Source organism: Phascolarctos cinereus, unplaced genomic scaffold (genome assembly GCF_003287225.1).
Source record: "Phascolarctos cinereus isolate Bilbo 61053 unplaced genomic scaffold, phaCin_HiC Scaffold_5;HRSCAF=322, whole genome shotgun sequence".
NCBI classification, from domain to species: Eukaryota; Metazoa; Chordata; class Mammalia; order Diprotodontia; family Phascolarctidae; genus Phascolarctos; species Phascolarctos cinereus.
The window spans coordinates 101,929,728-101,950,029 of NW_027555958.1; the positions used below are offsets into that span (position 1 = coordinate 101,929,728).

Here is a 20,302-nt window from a genome sequence, read left to right on the forward strand (position 1 = left end):
AGGGTGGCAAAAAGTAAGGTAAATGAGTTGAGTTGTAGAGTTGAAAGGTGACTAAAACTGCCCTCTCCAAGGTTGCCACTGATGTCTTTATTGCTAAGTTCAAACATCTGACCTCTCCTCAGCATGTGACACTGTTGACCACCCCTTCTTCTGGAAACTATGGTCTCCCTGGGTGTTTGTGACACTGTTCTGTTCTGGTTCTCTTCCTGCCTGTATGGCCCATCTTCCCCAGTCTCCTTTACCAGGACTATCATCCATGCCCCACCTCTTAATGTGAATGTACCCAGAGCTGTGTCCTGAGCTCTTTCCTCTCCCTCTCCTCCAGTCTCATTAGCTTCCATGGAATCAGGTGTCATCTTTATAGAGATGACTCCCAGATTGACCTCCAACAGACTACTGGATACCTTCAACTCAACACATTTAAAACTGACTTTATCTTTTTTCCCTAATCTTATCCTTCTTCACTGTTTCTCTTGAAGACATGAATATTTCATGTTATCAAAGTTTGAAACATAGGAGTCCTTTGGAGCTCTTTACTCTCACTTACATTACACATCCAGACACTTAACAGAGCTTGGTGATTCTACCTCTACGATATCTTTCACATCCCTGTCTTATTACAATCATGTTAGTAAACCTCACTTCTCACTTTGACTAAGAAAATAGCTTTGTAATTGATCTCTCCTCTCCAGTCTAAAAAGCTGCCAAATTGGTATTTCTAAAGCACAAGTCTGACCATGTCTCCTGGCTTCAAAGTCAACTCTTTCTACAACATGGTTCCTTCCAGAAATGTACTCTAACTCTAGCCATCCATTCCTATACTGGTTTCCACTTCTTTCGTGTCCCCCAACATGCTGGTCCTGGAGAAGGAGTCTGCACATGCTTTTCTTTCCACTGCCATTTTCCAGATGCTCCTTGTGCTGCCATCGTTTGGCTGTTCATCAGCGTTCCTTCAGTAAACGATTATCATTGTTTAATTTAATTTATTATTATTATTATTATTATTTTTGGCTAGGCAGGGGGTTAAGTGACTTGCCCAGGGTCACACAGCTAGTAAGTTTTGTGTGTCTTGAGTCTGAATTTGAACTCAGGTCCTCCTGAATGCAGGGCCAGTGTTCTATCCACTGTACCACCTAGCTGCCCCAAAGATTATCATTGTTGATAGTATTAGAAATACCACATTTATATCTTTCACTTCTACTATATAAAAATGTGGCAGTGCCTGGTAAGATGAAGTCAAGCAGAGTTGCCTGCATCCTAGTAAATATATACAGAAGGCATCCATGCTGGAGGTAGCATAGTTGTATGGACACCCAGAGATAGCTTTTCAAGGTATATCAAAGAGCAGATTTCCCAAAAGAATGGCAAAGATGTCAGCTTGTGCTTTTCCCTAATAAAGCAACCAAGTCATCAGTAACTTTCAATCCATGTATCTACTTTATCACCTCTATAAAAGTTTTGATGAAAATGGCCTATATGTTTCAGAATATGGAAACATAATAGACAGGTTTTTACAAGTGATTTTCTATAGTAAACCGCATCTTTGCAATCATACAGCTGACTAAACGATATAAGCCTATTGTATCAGTCATCACCTTTTTTTTTTTTTGGTGAGGTAATTAGGGATAAATGACTTGCCCAGGGTCACACAGCTGGTAACTATCAAGTGTCTGAGGTTGGATCTGAACTCAGGTTCTCCTGACTTCAAGGCCGGTGCTCTATCCACTGCACCACCTAGCTGCCCCATCAACTTTTTTTTTTTTAAGTCAAGTATAAGACTTGGTTGAACAAGACAGCTTAGAAGACCTCCTCCAACTGTTGCATATACAGATGTCAAAATACGGAATTCTGTAACAGCTTTGACTGCAAGACAGACTTTATAACAGCCGTAATAACTGACATTTATGTACTGCTTTTAAAGTTTATAGAGTGCTTTACAATTACCTCAAGCCTCACAACAACCCTTTGAGATACATACTACAAGTTTTATTCCTATTTTACAGATGAGGAAACTAAGTTTCAGAGAGATAACTTTCCCAGGGTTACACAGTATCAGAAATAAGATGTAAACACACTTCTTCCTGATTTGAAGCCAGTCATTCTAGTTACTATTACAGTGGTTCTATCAACTCACTAAGTACTAACAGCACATGGAGCATAAAGCAGGAGAAGTGTGCTCATGTGATGTTCACCAAGAAAAGGATGTCCTGCTTGGAGTCCAGATGTCAGGGCTTCAGGTTGATAGCACTGATCTTCTAATGCCCTTCTTTATCAATGGTATTAGATACTATATCTAGTTAGATATCTAGATATCTTTAAAAACATGGCCATGAAAGTAACTGAGTAAATTCTAATCTGCCTAGCCTAGCATTCAAGGTCTTTCACTATCTGGTACCTCTTACCATTTCAAGATCATTTTATACTATCCTTCTACATATGCTATATGCTCTAAATAAACCATACTATTAATTGTACTCCATATATGCCCAATGTCTTCCTGCCTGTGTGCCTTAGCTCACTTTACCCTCTGCTTGGAATGTCCTTCCCCTCTTTGTTAAATTCCTGCCCAGTCAAGAAACCTTCCCAGTAATGATGTTTTCCCTGAAAAAAGTACCCTTCTTATACCTCTCATAAACTTATATATTATTTTTATTATACAAAAAATTGTTATGTTCTTTTATGCCCTCCTAAATGACTGCAACTTTCATGAGGACAAGGATAATGATTGTAGCTTCGTTCTTGTTCTCCCTTCCTAATAGAGCTCACTATTAGACCATAAATTTTTTAAGAGCAGGAACTGTTTCTTTTCCCTATGTACTTGGAAGAGTTCTTGCACATAATACGCCCTTAAATGTTTGTTGGTTGTATGTTATGTACACGCTAAAAACTTAATAAATGTTTATTGTATTTGAATTTTAAAGGTATAAAAACTATTCTTTTTAAAAATTTCTTCCTCAGTTAAACTGGCTATTTGGGAAGCATCACTGGATGATTTTGTTGAGTCTATTCAGTCAATTCCAGAGGTAAAAATTTATGTCAACTCTCTATATATTTTTCAAGTAAAAAGGAATCAATCTTATTTGAGAGGACATTTTAAAAAGTTTTAATTGACCAGCCAACAAAATAAAACAGTGATAAATACCAGGAAAATTATACACACAGGTACCCCAGTCTCCCAGCTCTCCTTCTCTTAGTTCAGGTGGAACAGGGTACAGCAATAGAGAATAAGCACCATGATGGTTTTTTTTTTAGTTTGAGTTTAAAATTCAGACAAATACTTCTATTGAGATTTTGAGGCAATTAAGATCGCAAAATTTGGCAAAAAACAGTGAGAAAATATTTCCTGTCTCCAAGAAAATAGTTATCCCAAGCCTCCAATTAAAAATGCTGGAAATTATTTGCTGTTGTGCAAATATTTTGCCAAACTGTGATTAGAGTTAAATAGTATGACAGGAAAAGTTTCACAAAAGAATATTTTAATGTCATTAATACTTAATTTTTATTTCTTGACCTTATTTTTAAGGTGAAAAGATTTTTCAGTTATGCCTAAGAGATGAGGTAAGAAGCCACAGTCTCTCTACAAGAGGAGATGAAGCTAGTGTTTCAGAGGAAATGATGGGGTGAAGATGAACATAGAAGTGCTTGCATAATGAGATTTTTAAAGCCTTATGAGGGTAGTGATGATATACAACTAAAAACAGTCATGTATGTAACATCTTAATGATAGTAAATCAGAACTCTGCAACATCTTGTGAGGCTTAATTTAAAATTAGAAGTCAACCTAAATCATGTATCAAATTCCTATTTTTCTCTAGGCTTTAAAAGCTGGAAAAAAAGTAAAACTTTCTCATGAAGAAGTTATGCAGAAAATGGGAGAACTTTTTTCATTAAGGTAAAAGATTTCTTTTAAACATCTCTTATGTTGAAATATTTCTAAAATACATGAAAGGGTTTTTTTTAAATGCCACATTTATTATGTTAACTAGCTATTTTCATAATAACCATAAACAAACAAAAAACCCTTTCTTTCTCAGAAACACAAATATGTAGGGCAGTTAAATCAATTTTCATGCTTTGGGGGAATAAATCCTAATTTTTATACAACTGTGACGGGGAACTTTAGTTATCTAGATACCGTCTGGAGCTTTTCAGTAGCAGAGGAGCTCATAATTTCTTGATTTACTGAAATGATTACATCCTATAAAAGGTGGAGGAAACAGGAGAAAATTTTATTCTAGGTCTAGTTCTCACTGAAATGGAGAAACCAGTTGATGAGTTAGAAATTATATTACCACTGTCTCCTAGAGTTGTGATAGAGAAGAGGAAAATTAAGTATAGTTTCTTCTGCACCTTAAATTTTGGGAGAGCAGATTTCAAAGGGCTCAGAGGGAGAGTAGATAGGATCTCATGAACTGAATTTCTGCAAGTGAGCCCAGTAGGGATAGGAAATTCTCAAGAATAAAATTCAAGTAAAATTTTTTTCAAAAGAAAATAATTACAGTGAGTGGGGAAACTGATTATTGTCAGAAGAAGCCAGTGTTAGATGAACAGAAAACTCACCCAAGTAATTTAAGTTTTAAAATTATGCATACCAACATACCTTCCTCCTATATTATACATACTGTTACATTTGATAAGTTCATTTTTTTGAACTGCTTTGGCTGTGGAAGAAATATATTTGGAAATGAAAATGATGTAAAATAAAAGACCTATACAAGTTAAATTTTTTATAAAAATGTAACAGTAAAATAAGTATATTAGCATAATGGCATGAGCAGAAGTTTTTACATTGATTTTAATTCAACTACTAAAACACTTAAATTCTAATATAATTTTATTATCTAAAAATTTAAGCTTAACCTATAGGAGTAAAAACATTTATACTTTTGCTTTTTTACAGACACCGTATAAATTTAAGTTCAGACTTCCTGATGACCCCTGATTTCTACTGGGATAGAGAAAACTTGGAGGCACTTTATGATAAAACTTGTCAGTTCCTTAGCATTACTCGTAGAGTTAAGGTAGGTCTTCTGTTCTTTCCAGAAAAAAAAAATAGAAGCAACCTTTTTGTCCATAACTATTTATAACAGTATGAAAAGGGAAATCCATTTGGCATGGTTATTGTTATTTCTTAGAGGCAATATGATATAGTGGATAGAGAGAGTCTCAGAATCACAAATACTTGTATTCTAGTCTCATTTCTGACACATTGGCTGTGTGACCCTGGACAAGTCAGTTGCCCTTGTTTGTCTCACTCCGCCATCTTGGCTCCGCCCCCCTGACCTTGTTTGTCTCAAGCAACTTTTTAAGACTATAAATTATGGGAGTTATCAGTTTGCATTGGTAGAGGAAATCTTCTCACTGTAAGTTCCTGACACCAGCAAAATCACAGGTTCAGTCTAAAAAAAATTTTTTCTGACTTCTGCCTAATCATTCCTACCCCATATAATATTAACTTTGATTTATGTGCACTAAGAAGATGGAACCGTGATATGACTGATTCCATTCTTGTCCATAATAGGTGCCTTCCCTTTTTCTTCTCTCACTCTCTTCTAAATCTCCTACATTCCAGCTTCCAACTTTTATCGTTCCACTGAAATTGCCCTCTCCAAAGTTAACTGATCTCTTAATTGCCAAATCCATTAGGCTTTTCTCAATCCTCATTCTCCACCTATGTGCAGCCTTGGACAATGTTGATGAAGTCTCTTCCTTTATACTGTCTTCTCCCTAGATTGTCAGAACAGCATCTTACTTCTCCTCCTTCACATCTGACAACTTCTTTGCCCAGTCCTCATCCAGATCATGTCCCCTAAACGTAGGTGTCCTGCAGGATTCTCATCAGCTCCCATGGATTTAATCATGATCTCTATGCTAATGATTTCCAAATCTACCTGTCCTGCCCTAGTCTCCTTACTGACTTCTAATCTCACATCTCCAGATACTCAGTACTCAAAAAGATACTCAAGATTCATTTAAATCATCTTTTACTAATAATAAAATTACTAATTAATCCTGCAAGTGTTTACTCAATTCTGTGTTAGGAATTGGGAAGGACAACTAAAAGAGAGGTAGGAATGTTTGAGGGATACAAGATAGGGGACTCATGTAAAATGTAAGCTAGAAGAGATATCCATTTTTCCTTAAAATTAGTAGTAGGCACAAGGTAATTTTTTCAAAATGACAAGAAAGCAAAAAGTATAGCAGATGGAAAGAAATAACAGGTAAGGCTTATGGGCATAGAAGATATTCAACTATGAGAAATAAAGCCTTGCCTTAGACAGAATGGCCACACCACTGTGAATTTTATTTGATTTTATATGCCTTTTTTGATGTAACTTATCTCATCCAATATTGTCTTATGGAATATGCATGAAAACAGTGGTTTCCATTGTACTTTCTCACCCAATACATTCCCTAAGAGTTCTCCTTTCTACCTGTAGAGTTTATTTTTCTAATATTTAAAAGATTCTATTCTCTGCATTTTTTATTTAGCATCTGTCTATTCTTTAATACTTAGTAATACTTCCTAAACACTTTTTTTAAAGTTTCTTCAGTCAGCAGAAATTTGCCTCCCTCTTCCTGCCTTCCCCAGAATGAAAGAAAAACAAAACCCCTATTGTAAACATGTGTAAAACACAGTCAAAACAAATGTCCATGTTGGCCATATCCATTTATATACATATACACACGTATAACATACATATACATTTTATATGTCATATGTATAATGAGCAATTTATAATATAGTATACAAATAAACATATGTATAAGGCATTACATGTAGGACCTGTGGCTTTATATTGGCACCAAAACAAGTATCAATAACTCCTTGTAACATGTATCTTTTCCTCTTCTTCACTTCTTTGCTTTTTTTGCTCCTTCCCTCTTTCTTCTCTTGCGGTGCTACAATCCTGAAGTGGTACTTATAGGCATTGCTTCAGTCTAAAGAAGTAACTAAACTTTGCTTTAGAAGTTAACATCTGGTAATGGGGCTAAAAAGGTGGGAGATAGCTATACAAATTTATGTCTGAATTGCATGTTATATAAAAATCCTGCAATCAGGTTGTCAGTTTTGATTATGTCATAATGTTAGGGGGGATGAGGTTTTAGCAGGTGTGAAGAACCTTGTTAATTGTCCTCTGCAGTGGAAGCAACAGTAACAGTGGAGGCAGACTTTTAAACATACCTTCCTGATAGTTTGTTACTCTGATCTGTCATTGACCTCAATATCATTACAATAAAATATTAATACAGAATCATGTGGCTCTAATAGCGAATTTTTCATATGTTATTTCTAAATTTAAATCTTTGGATTTGAATAGTGCTTTTTTTTTTTTGCACCATGACATGATTAATAAAGGGATATACCACACTGATTTCAAAGAATTAAAGTGGAAGCAAGAGAAAACAATGACATTCTTGCAGAATACAAGTAACAATTTAGATAGGGCCCTTTCTAGAGTACTTGAAACTGAAGAAATAAGTAATGTTTATCTTTTTGAATGAATTCACAAATTCCGCTTCATTCTTGGAAAGCACCATTTTGGACTCAAAAGTGCTCCTAATTTAGAATTTTAAGTAGTGCCATCTAGTGTTGAATTCATAGCAGTTCAGATTTTTAAGTTAACAGACTTCATAGTGATGCGGGAGCCAGAGGATTTCCTTTCTTTTATTTTTAAGTTCCTTTTCATAATAGATGAGGTGGCTACAGGATGTAATGTTTCACATTTGTAGGATTTTTTATCTTGAAAAGAATGTACATGATGAATATTAGAATTAACAAGAGGGCAAATATCTGAAAAGTAGTCTAAAGAAAACAGCATTTGGGGTAGCCAGGTGGCACAATGGATAGAGCACCGGCCTTGAAGTCAGGAGGACCTGAGTTCAAATCCGACCTCAGACCAAACACTTGACACTTACTAGCTGTGTGACCCTAGGCAAGTTACTTAACCCCAACTGCCTTAAAAAAAAAAAAAGCATTTAAGGTCAGAAGGCCTGAGCCTGTTTTTTCATTTGTAAAGTGAGAATATTATACCACCTGCTTTGAAAAGTTGAGGAAAATGCTTAATAAAGAACTGTATACATATGAATTGTTATGAAGGCTACTGAGTGGCAGCAAGGTACAAGTGAATACAGAGCTGGCCTCAAAGCCAGGAAAACCTAGTTTTAAGTCTTATCTGTGACACATATTGGCTTTGTGATTGTAGGCAAGTCATTTAATCTCTGATAGACAACTAAAACTGTAAGTTGCAAAGAAAATGTTGACCTGCATTGGTCAGGGAGTTTTTTAATGTGGGAGTTCTTTATATTAGTAAATCAGTTTCAGCCCCTAAACTTCATCTTTAGACCTTTGAGAGATTTCAAAAAGAAAGATAAGCACTTCAACATGTGCCCTGTTTCATGTATTTTTTCATTCTGAGCTCTATACAGATTTTTTTCTTTTCATAGGTAATGAATGAGAAGCTTCAACACTGCATGGAACTAACAGACCTGATGAGAAATCACCTCAATGAAAAGCGGGCACTCCGCCTAGAATGGATGATTGTTATACTTATCACCATTGAGGTAAACAGGGAATTTTGATGACAATCATTTCCACCATATTTTTTTAATCTGAAGGATTTGCAATTTCTTATGCATTGAGTACTTTTCTCCAATAATGCAAATTTTAAGTCCATCCACAGCATCTTCTCAAGGGTGGTGTCCATATTTTCCCATAAAATTGCCAGTTTTTTGAAAGCAAAATTCTGGAGCCCTTTATCTTCAGTGTGCATTCAACAACTGTCTCAGGGACATCTTGAAGTACTTAACTGATAGGCTTCTTAAACTCAAATTGGCTAGAGAATTCATTCTCTCTCTCTCACTCTCTCACACACACACACACACACACACACACACACACACACCAAAAAAACCTAACACCTCTTCTCTTCTGAACTCCCCTCTTAGTGTGGTAAACACTACCACTTTCCTATTCACCTAGGTTCATAACCTCAGTGTCATCCTTCATTCACCACTCTCTCACCCCATATATCCAGTCCATTGTAAGATCTTTCTCCCTTCACAGTATCTGTCAGGTGTCGTCTTCTACTGCAGAGCCACTGCCCTAGTTCAGGACCTCATCACTTCTTACCTGAACTGTCAAAGCCTTCTAATTGGTCTCCCTGCCTCAAGTCTCTCTGAGCTGACAAACTGTTTTTCCTAAAGCCTAAGTCTGACCATATCATCCCACTTCCTATTCAAAATAACTCTTACTTACTTCAAAATACCTCCAGGATCAAATAAAAACTTGTCACTTAAAGCTCATTAGGATCTGGCCACTACCTACCTTTCCAGTCTTTTTAGTTTACTTTCCCTCTTGTACTCTATAATCCAACTATACTGTCTTGTTCACTGTTCCTCATACATGGTTCTCCATCTCCTATCACCATGCCTTTGCACTGACTGTTCCCCATTCCTGGATTGTTTTCCTTCCTTGCCTCTCAGTATCTTGGTTTTCAGACCCAGCTTAAATCTATTCTTCTGTAGACCTTCCTGGGTTCCAACTGTTAGTGCCTTCCATCTGTTCTGGGTAGAACAAGCATAGTCATTTACATGTTGTCTCTCACATTAGGGACTATTTTTACCCTTGTTTACAAGAATTCTTGGGGTATAGCAAGCACTTAATGAATGTTTTTTCTCAAGGATACTACTCAAAGAGTTTTCCCTATTTTATCTCTAACAGGTTTACTTCCTTTTCTGTTCATATATTCCCTCGATAAATTTCTGTACTCCACAACTTACATGCAAGTGGCATTGAAAAAATGTGTATCTATCTACTGTGTACCTGTTATTTCCTCACTTGGTTATTTGTAATTTTAATTCTGAGATCATTGTGTTGCCTTAATTTGGAGCAATATAGTATCACTGAGAAACATAACATTGTTAAATGCTAGAATTTTTTTTTAATAGCAGTGAATAGCTTAAGGACCCACACTTTCAAATGCAAGTCATCTCAGTTCTGTCCTTCAATTCAATTCTAGCCCCAGTTCATCATCCATCTGTAGCACTTATTAATGGACTAAAGTTTTCACGCATTTTGTTTTTTTTCTATTATGGACATTTATACCAGTATCTTTCATGTTTTTCCGAATTTCATTTAGGAGTCTTACCAAACCAAGTATGACCAAAATTGTAAAGGTGTTTTGATGTAGAAAAGAAATAAAACGTTTGATTTAACTCTTTCATGGTTTGTATAGGAGTATACTAATGTTTTCCAGCCTCTAATGTACCATTTATATTTAAACATTCCCAATATTTTTAAAAACATTATTAGTGAAATAGTGCAAGTTTGATACAGTAAAACAAGCAGAAAATACCTGTTCCTCCAGCTCAAAACCCACCTTGTACGGAAAGGCCTTGAGAGAGAAGACATCTATGATAGCCTTTTGAAATAAACTTCATTTTTAGAATTTGCTTTGTAATAAATCTTAGTAATCAATGAAGAGAATTTTAAGTTGGTAGTAATTTTCTTTATTATTTCCACAGGTAATGTTTGAACTTGGCAGACTATTGTTCTAATTATGTGAAAAAGATGTGGATAACTGAAAAATTGACACATATAAAATATACTAAAAAGTATCATTGACTTGTGTAAATAATAGGAAGCAAATATTCCTTTTTGTCTGATCTTTTATAGTGGTTCTAATCTTTGTATATATTTTTCTGGTCAAATAAAAATTACGACTGTTGTACTCAAGTTGCATGTCTCTTCCTCTACCCATAGTTCCTTAGTTTTTAAAAATAACCAAGAAATTCAGGTATTGGTATTCCTACATGCAAGATACAATTTTAAAAAAATCATTTTGTTTGTGTGATCCTACCTCTTTGTCATGAAGTCTTCACCTATCCACAGGTTTTAAAAATATACTTAGCTTGCCTTTTTCAATGAATTTTTTACCAATCACATTTCTATTACTTGCTAGTATTTTTCAATATAATTTCTATTATAAGCAAGCACATTCTTAGCCTTCTAAATATCCAATTTAAGGTAGCACAGCTTATCCTAGGTGGAACCTGCTTCTTTATGGCTATCAAGAATGGATATACCTTGGTAGAAATTTCCATGATTGTTCAGTTAAAATCCTCTGTAATACATGTGTATGTATATGTGTGTGTGTGTGTATACACATATATATGTGAAAATGTTTTGTTTCTTTGATGAAAAATGAACATATTCAGTCCTTTTCTCTGTTGCATGGTTATTCAATATTGACAATTTGGAAATGTAAGTTTAGTACTTTTTTTTTTTTTGAAGAGGCAATGGGGGTTAAGTGACTTGCCCAGGATCACACAGCTAGCTACTAAGTGTCTGAGGCTTGATTTGAACTCAGGTCCTTCTGACTCCAGGGCCAGTGCTCTATCCACTGTGCCACCTAGCTGCCCTCAAAGTTTAGTACTTCTTAAAGAGATTTGTGTGTATAAAAATAATTTTTTCCCCCAGATTTCATTACTAAAATCTATATTCAGGTCCTTAAAATAAGGACTTGACTTAAGACACTTTTATTTAAGAAGTATCCTTCTCTTTACTGTAGATACTTACTTTATTAATAACGGCACCTTTAAAGTAAAGTGAGTTCTGACTAGCCCTTAGTGGGTTTTTTTTTCCCTATCTTCTACCTCAGCCTGCTGTCAAAAATATTTCATTAAAATGTTCCACAATGAAGTTTCTCTTATAACATTTTCTAAAAATAATTGCCTCAAAAGTATTTTAAACTTATGAATTATCATTTGGGGGGGCAAATAAAATTACATATTTTAGTTGCATTCATTGAATACTGGAGAAAAACTCAACAGTGAGAATCTTCATATTTCTTTTACAAGACTTTACTGGTTTACTTGAAGTTTTATACTACAGTTTCAAAAAATAAACTGAAAATTTTTATCTGTCACTACTAACTATTAACCAGTTACCAAAACCCCTTTGTCTCAGCATTTTTCTCACCCAGGTAAGTGGCTCAGTGGATAGAATTCGAGGCCTGGAGTCAGGAATACTCATCTTTATGAGTTCAGATCTAGCCTCAGACACTTGTATTAGCTGTGTGACCCTGGTGAAGTCATTAATCCTGTTTGCCTCAGTTTCCTCATCTGTAAAATAAGCTAGAAAAGGAAACAGCAAACTATTCCAGTATCTTTGCCAAGAAAACACCAAAAGGGTCACAAAAAATGGACAGAGCTGAACAACAAAATGTAAAATGAAATGGAGCATTTATTTCTATCCCCAAAAGATCTAAACAATACTAAACACACAGGAAGCACCTGATAAAACTCACTGGGGGCTTGATTTGAGAATGACTAAATATACAATTTCAAATATGTTTTAAAATTAAACATCAACACAGCCATCTATTTACATTTAAATTCTTTAATGCATAAAATATAATTTTTCAATAACATGCTTTACGCTGTCATGAAGATTCTTTGGTTTGTCTAATTATTTTAATTCATTTTTCCATTTAGTTACTGTGTGCTCCATTCTCCTTAGCTGGTTTTTTGTTTTGTTAATTATCTTCATAAATCTAATATTCTGAGAATTCACACAAAAGAGATGGAAAAATAATCCCAAGTATCCTAGTCTGGTTCTTACTGAGAATTTTCTTGCTTCAACCCTCCCAAATAGATCATGTCTTATGAGGATAACAAATTACTACTCTAAGGTAAGATGAAAGTTTGTTACATTTGCATTTTTGCCACTCCTTCCCTGTTAAAAGTACTCTAGCTGGACCACAAAACTATATAAGAAAAATATTGCCAAAGGTTTATTTCCTACAGATTTGTTCAAGATCCAGAAGTGTGGCCTTCAATTTAATGAAGAATTTAGATGGTAATTACACCTACTGTCTTTCAAGTTCTACAGTTCAAATCAGCATATCCAATATTTTATTGGATATATTCTAGAACAGTAGTTTCCAACCTATAAACCAACAGGATTATTGCAAGAGACCTAGGAATCCATAAAGCATACGTTCTGTAAACTAGATAAAGTCTCATACATATGAGTTAGTTTTTTGTAATAGTATATTGATATTGTTGAGATTTTTTATAAAAAGTCCACCTGAAAGTATTACTGAATTCAAAACTTCTGTCATATCTGTCAATTATCAGGTGGGAGGGTCCATGGAAGTTTGATAACAAAAAAGGGGTGCTCATACTCAAAAGGTTAGAAACCAGCATTCTAAAATGTCTGTATTGCAAACCAGCTTTATAGATAAATAGGGATTAAATAATAAATGTGATATATATGCTAGTGCCCTTTCTAAAGGAAAGGATGTAATGTTATTAAAAATGTAAGATGGCTAATTGAAGTTACCATTCTTTAACTGGGTTTTTAAAAATATCATTATTATTAAGGGGAAAAACAGAATATATTATAAACTAAAATTATGAACATAGTTAAAATAAGCAAAGAAATAAAGATGTTTAATATTTCAAAACTTGCAATAAGCTAGCTAGGCATAGTACAAAAATAACATGCCTCTCTACCTTCTAGCAATTTAAATGTGCACAGTATAGCTCAACATATAAAATCAAATTTTTTTCTGGTTATTAGCTTAGGGGGTGAGGGGGAAGAGGAAGTGTGAGAAAAACAGGATAGACTTAAAAGTCTATAGAAAGGAAATTCCCAAAGCTTCAGAGAGAAGACCCATCCTGCCAATTTACTCTAAAAACGCTTCTTACAGGCATATAAATTGTGCTTTTACCCAGAGTCAGCATTACAAAAAACTTAATAAGGAGATAAGACTTATGACAACTGAAAAAGGCACAGTAATTAGGTCTCATCAACTGATTTTTCCATTGCTACAGAGTAGCTTTTTCTGTATCCAAAGTAAGTACTCTACTCTCATCTCTGATAAACTTGCTACAGTTGTGTACCTCTGAAGAAAAAGTCTTTGCCCTCAATGAATACATACATATATTATGTACAGGACAGTCCTGAGGAGCCAAACACAAATAGCTAGAATACAATAATTATAATATTAGTACTTAATACACATTAGGGTGGCCTGAGATATTTAAGGAATGAAGGCTACTCTCCAGTTGTAGAAATCTGGTAATAAACTCTCCAGCTGTAGACATCTTGCTAATAAAGTGATACCTAAACTAGACCTTGAAAAATGTCAGTCACTAAGCTAGAAACTTTGGGGGGAAGGAGCATAGAAAGATTCCTTCTAGGCAAAGAAACCTACAAGAAACAGAATGCAGCTACTCTAGCCTGGATGGAGTATTGTAAAGGTAAATAAGCCAGCTTATAAAGATTATTGTAGGGTAGGCTAAAGGGAAAGAAGCCATTCTAAAGTTTTCTGTTTGGAGGAGAAACATGGTCAGACTCCTACATTTGGGAGTTAAGATTACAAAAGAAGTTGCTCTAAAAAGAAGTAACCATTAAAATAATTTGACAATGGTTTGAAAAAATATCAGTACTAAGACAATTCCAAAGGACTTGGGATGAAAAATGTTACACATCTCCAGAGAAAAGAACTGATGGAGTCTGAATGCAGATTGAAGCATACTATTTTTTACTTTATTTTTTCATGGGTTTTTTTTTAGTCTGTGTTTTCTTTCACAACATGAGTAAATCAGAAATATGTTTTGCATGATTGCACCTGTATAACCTATATCAAATTGCTTACTGTCTCAGGGAAGGAGAGAAAATTTGAAACACAGAAGTTTAACATATTAAAAATTGTTTTACATGCAACTGGGAAAAAAATTTAAAAAAAATCAGTGAAGCAAATTTGGCACACAAGATACAGAAATAAATATACATAGCATAGTATTTGAAGAACCCAAAGGCCCATGTTAACAGAGGAAGAGCTCACTACTTGACAAAAAACTGCTGGGAAAACAGTAAGACAGTAGTCTTGCAGAAAAGAAGTTCAGGGGGCAGCTAGGTGGCACAGTGGATAGAGCACCGGTCCTGGAATCAGGAGGACCTGAATTCAAATCTGGCCTCAGATCCATAACACTCACTAGCTGTGTGACTCTGGGTAAGTCACTTAAACCCTAATTGCCTCACCAAAAGAAAAAAAAAAAAGAAAAAGGGAAAAAAAGGTTTAGACCAACAACTCACACTATAATACATGATATGCTCCAAATGAATACATGACATATAAAGTGACATCATAAATTAGAAGATCAAAGAAATTACTTCGGAGATTTATAAATAAGGAAAGAGGTTATGGCTAAACAAGGGTTAAGATCACAAGCAGATGGACAATTCTGACTTCATAAAATAAAAAGGATTTACAAACTAATACAGCTTTCAAAGGAAGAAATCTAAGTTTTCAACAATCATGGAAAAAAATATACTAAATCCCTAACAAGTACAGAAATGCAAATTAAAAGAACTTTGAAATTCCAGCTCATACCTATCTGATTGGCAAAGATGACAAAAGGAAAATGACAAATGTTGGAGATGCAGTGGGAAAACATGACTGTTGGTGGAGCTGCCAATTAGAAAACAATTTGAAATTATAACTAGGAAGTTATCAAACTCTGCATATGCTATGCCTTTGATCCAGCTGTATCACCACTAGGTCTTTACTCCCAAAGAAATCAAAGGAGGAAAAAGACCTATCTGTATAGCAACTAAAAATTATAAACTAAAAGTAAAAGGCTGTTCTATTGAGGAATGGCTAAACAAATGGTGGTAGATGAATGTAATGGCACATTAATGTGCCAGAAGAAATTAGGAAATGGACAATTTCAGAGGAAACTGAGAAAACCCTGATAAACTGATACAGAGCAAACTGAGCAGAACTAGAAGAATTTATAAAATGTTAATTAACATTATAAAGAAAAAGAACTCTGGAAGACTTTCAAACTCTGATCAATGACAAACTACAAATCCAAAAACAATGAAGATCAAACATGTTACCTACCTCTTGACACAGAGGTGATGATCTTAAAATGCAGAAAGACATATTGTATCTTGTCAGACTGTGTAGTCGGCCAAAAACAAATACCTCAATGCAGACTGAGGTATTTGTTTTTTGAAGTGTTTTTTTTTATTGCTTAATTGGTAGGAGGATGGGCAGATTAATTTTTAAAATGGGTGGAGGCAGATAAAGTAGTTAAAAGGCTGTTACCACAGAGAAAAGACAGTTGGAAAGCAGGGGGGACTGATGCAAGATTTCAAAAGGGCAACTGATAGCAAATGACAGCAAAACTCAGAAGTTTTATTTGTTTTTAGGTAATTGGGGTTAAGTGACTTGCCTAGGGTCATACAGCTAATAAGGTGTCACATTTAATCTGAGACCAGATTTGAACTCGGGTCCTCCTGACTTCAGAGGTGGTGCTCTACCCACTGTGCCACCTTGCTGCCCCATCAGAAGTTTTAAGACTGGGAAAATGATGGCACCAACAGAAATGAGGTCAGAAGAGGCAGGTTTTGGAAGGCTGTGATGAGTTGTTTGATGTATACTGGGATGTCAGCAGTACAACCAAATGTCCAGCAGCTGGTTGGAAATGTCCTAAAGCTCAACAGGGAGGTGGGACCTGGAGATGTATTTTATCATTTATTTAACTTTAGTAACAATTAAAGTCACTTTATATTAGCTTACCCAAGAAAATATATAGAGGAAAGCTGAGAACAGATCCTTATCCTTAGGAAATTTCCACACAAGGAAAGAAGAAAAAGAAAGAAAGGAAAAAAGGAAGTTGGAGAACCAAAAGAAATCATGTTATCAATGTGAAATACTGCAGATCCATTAACACTTGAGGCCACTGGATTTGTAAATTAGTTAACTGCACCTGGGAAGAAACATTTGTATGGAGGTGCAGAAGTCAAGGTGCAAGGACCTAAGGCATGGATGGCAAGAAAGTGGAGAGACCAAATATTAAATGAATTTTTTAGAAGTTTAGCAGTAAAGGGGGGAATACCATAGCCTTCAGGAGCAAAAGGAATAGTTTCTTGTTTGAAGGAAATGGAAAACCTGAGCAAATATATAGGTTCAACATTGTACACAGTAACAGCCATGTTGTGCAATGACTAACTTTGACTTTGATAGTTAGCTCTTCTCAGCAATGCAACGATCTAACTCCAAAAGCCTCATGATGGAAAATGCTATCCACACCCAAAAAACTATGGAGTTTGAATGCAGATCGAAGCATACTATTTGCTCTTTTTTTCTTCTGTTTTGTTTCGTTTTTTTTTCTTGTGGTTCCTATTCTAATTCTTCACAACATGACTAATGTGAAAATATGCTTAATAGGAATGTATATGTAGAGCCTATATCAGATTGTGTGCCCTCTTGGGGAGGGAAGCGGGGGAGAAAATTTAAAACTCAAAAGCTTATGGAAGTGATTGTTGAAAACTAAAAATAAATTAATTAAAAAAGAAAAAGAAAAAAATATATGTAAGTTCAAAGACTTGGAGCCATGAAGAGGTCACTCAGTGGAACTTGATTTACCTGCTTGTTAGTGTTCACCCTTAAAAAAAAAAACCCTACATATAACCTATATTTACTTACGTGTGAACTTTTATTTCCTCAGCAGAATTTAGGACCTAAATGGAACAGTTATATTACTTTCCTCACCAACAAGAGTCAGCTAGTGGGATTAACTCCAGGCTAGGTGTTTGGTAAAGTGAGTGGCAATAGGGCAAAGGAATCAAGAGTAGATAGAATAAGATATAGCTGAAATAGCAAACCAGAGTATAAAGCGTGGTAAAGGGTTAGGATAAAATCTAGATGATACATGAACAGATAGTTTCATAAATAATCCTTTGTTCTTTATATACTGAAATGTTCAAATCTATTGATGTTTAAATTCATAAGAAAATATTTTTAAAAACTGGCCCAAGAGAAATGCAAATCAAAACAACTTTGAGGTACCACATTACACCTATCAGGTTGGCTAACATGACAAAACAAGAAAATTATAAATATGGGAGATGTGGTAAAATTGGAACATTAATACATTGTTGGTGGAATTGTGAACTGATCCAACCATTTTGGAGAGCAATTTGGAACTATGCCCAAAGGGCTATAAAAATGTGCATATCCTTTGACTCAGCAATAGCACTTCTAGGGCCGTGAGAGATCATAAAAATGGGAAAAGGACTCACATGTAAAAAAATATTTATAGCAGCTCTTTCTGTGGTGGCAAAGAATTGGAAATTGAGGGGATGCCCATCAACTGGGGAATGGTTGAACAAGCTGTAGTATATGAATGTAATAGAATACTATTGTGACATAAGAAATGATGAGCAAGCGGACTTCAGAAAAACATGGAAAGACTTGTATGGACGGACTGATGCTGAATGAAATGAGCAGAACTAGGAGAACATTGTACACAGTAACCGCCACATAGTGTGATGACTAACTTTGATAGAGTTAGCTCTTCTCAGCAATGCAAGCACCTAAAACATCTCCAAAGGTCTCATGATGGAAAATGCTATCCACATCCAGAGAAAGAATTAAGGAGTTGGAATGCAGATCAGGCATACTATTTGCTTTTTTTTCTGTTTTGTTTTGTTTCTTCTTTCTTGTGGTTCCTCCTATTGGTTCTAATTTTTTCCAACATCACTAATGTGAAAATATGTTTAATAGGAATGTATATGTAGAGCCTTTATCAGATTGCATGCCATCTTGGGGAGGGGGAAAAATTTTAAACTCAAAAGCACTTTAAGCTCAAAAGTGAATGTTGAAAACTAAAAATAAATTAATAATTTTTTAATTGGCCCAAGATACATAAAAAGGAGCAAGGCCGAACATCCCATTGCTAAAAGATGATCTGGAAAGTGACAGTGCCAGCTGACCAGAAAGAACATGGAGCCAGCCTTTTGAGGGCAATCATGCTGCTAAGAAAAAGCCAAGCAGGAAGCTATAGTACTGAAGACAAGGTTGAAGTGTCCAGCATGTCAAGGCAACCACAGAGCGTGGCAGATGAATTCCAAGGAATTGTGCTTTCACCAAAATTCACAAGTGTATTAATGAAGTACTAGACTGTGAGTTTATAGGAATGGTAATGAATCTCAACACTAGGACAACTCACCAAAAAGGGACTATTTTAATTGCCTTCTCAATGTATTTTTCTTTCATTCATGTTAATGGGGAATGGGGAGGGGCAGAGACAGAAGAACAGATTATAATTAGTAGAATTTGAGAGTTCTAGATTACAAAAGATGAATAGATGTAGGTGAAAATGAGATAAAGTATGACTATTTGACTGATCTGAGGGTAGTATCAGGAACTTCAAACATAGGGAGCAGCAGTATTTCTGTACAGGTGTTTGAGCCAGGAAATACTTGTTCTGATCTCCCAGACAGGCTGAACTCATACTTTGTTGAAGATGAAGCTAATAGATAAGACAACCTACTACTCAAATTCTGAATATCCAGGAACACATGCTTTCCTAATACCTTTGACAGGATGAGACTCTGAATCTCCCAAAATGAGTCACCATCACAGCAAGCCCTTATACAGTAGCCAACTTCCTCAAGATATAAAGACTAAAATCCCAGCAGCATGATTGTGATTTAATTCATACTCAGCATCAACCTTGTAGCCTCATCTCTGGATGGTAGGGAATGAAGTATAGGTAAAAGAGTCACAAACACTGTAGCACTCGCATCCCAATCTGCCATCATCTGAATCTCAAGGCCCCTTTATTACTCTTGGCAACCCGAGGCTAAGAATATCTGATATATGTAAATCCCCTCAGGACAAGATAGATTCAACAAAGCAGGGGCAGACTAAACTGAAACAGTCAAATCCCTGCCTTCTACCTTATTTTAGGTATTGCACAGATCCATTATAAATGTCACCTACACTGTTAAAATGTTTGAAAAAGACATTCTGTTTGACTGCATGTGATGAGGTTTGGTGTAATGGAAAGAACAAATTACATATCAGAAGATCTAGATCTTGGATCACTTTTTACTTACTTACCTGTATCATCTCAGGAAAAAGCACTTCATCTATCTAAGCTTCAATTATTTACTTCATCTGTAAAACAAAAGCATCACACTAAATGATCTCTAAAAGTCTCAGTAGCTCTGAATTCTCTAACATCATTAAGAAAAAGACTGTCTTAAAGGACACTATTCCAGGAGAGAGAAATAAGAAAAAATATTGGAAATTATCAGCAAGATTTCAGTGCAAACAGTTAATGTAGTAGATTGGTTAGGCTTTAAAAATTGAAAATTAAAAAGAAATAGAACAAAAGATGAACTGTCACAATGAGGAACAGATTCTAGAGAAGTTAAAACTTAAAAGTAAAAAATTAAAGAATTTACCTGTGTTTTATTGCAAAAAAAAAA

At 35.2% G+C, this 20,302-nt stretch overlaps 2 protein-coding genes across 6 annotated transcripts in view; one reads left to right on the forward strand and one right to left on the reverse strand.

Annotated features, from left to right (window-relative positions):
* RMND1 (required for meiotic nuclear division 1 homolog) overlaps nt 1-10,738 on the forward strand; it is a 52,409-nt gene extending 41,671 nt beyond the window's left edge. For all 5 annotated transcript variants that reach the window (XM_020986608.2, XM_078155072.1, XM_020986605.2 and 2 more), the window contains 5 exons: nt 2,959-3,023; nt 3,816-3,892; nt 4,901-5,021; nt 8,449-8,565; nt 10,528-10,738. In XM_020986608.2, coding sequence (XP_020842267.1) covers nt 2,959-3,023; nt 3,816-3,892; nt 4,901-5,021; nt 8,449-8,565; nt 10,528-10,560 — 413 coding nt within the window. In that variant the 3' untranslated portion in view covers nt 10,561-10,738. The remainder of the gene's footprint in view (nt 1-2,958; nt 3,024-3,815; nt 3,893-4,900; nt 5,022-8,448; nt 8,566-10,527) is intronic.
* The window catches only part of LOC110208550 (damage-control phosphatase ARMT1-like), a 78,488-nt gene extending 58,461 nt beyond the window's left edge, over nt 1-20,027 (reverse strand). The window contains exon 1 of the mRNA XM_020986610.2: nt 19,932-20,027. The gene's annotated coding sequence lies outside the window, so the exon portion shown is untranslated. The remainder of the gene's footprint in view (nt 1-19,931) is intronic.
* Nucleotides 20,028-20,302: the final 275 nt, after the last annotated feature.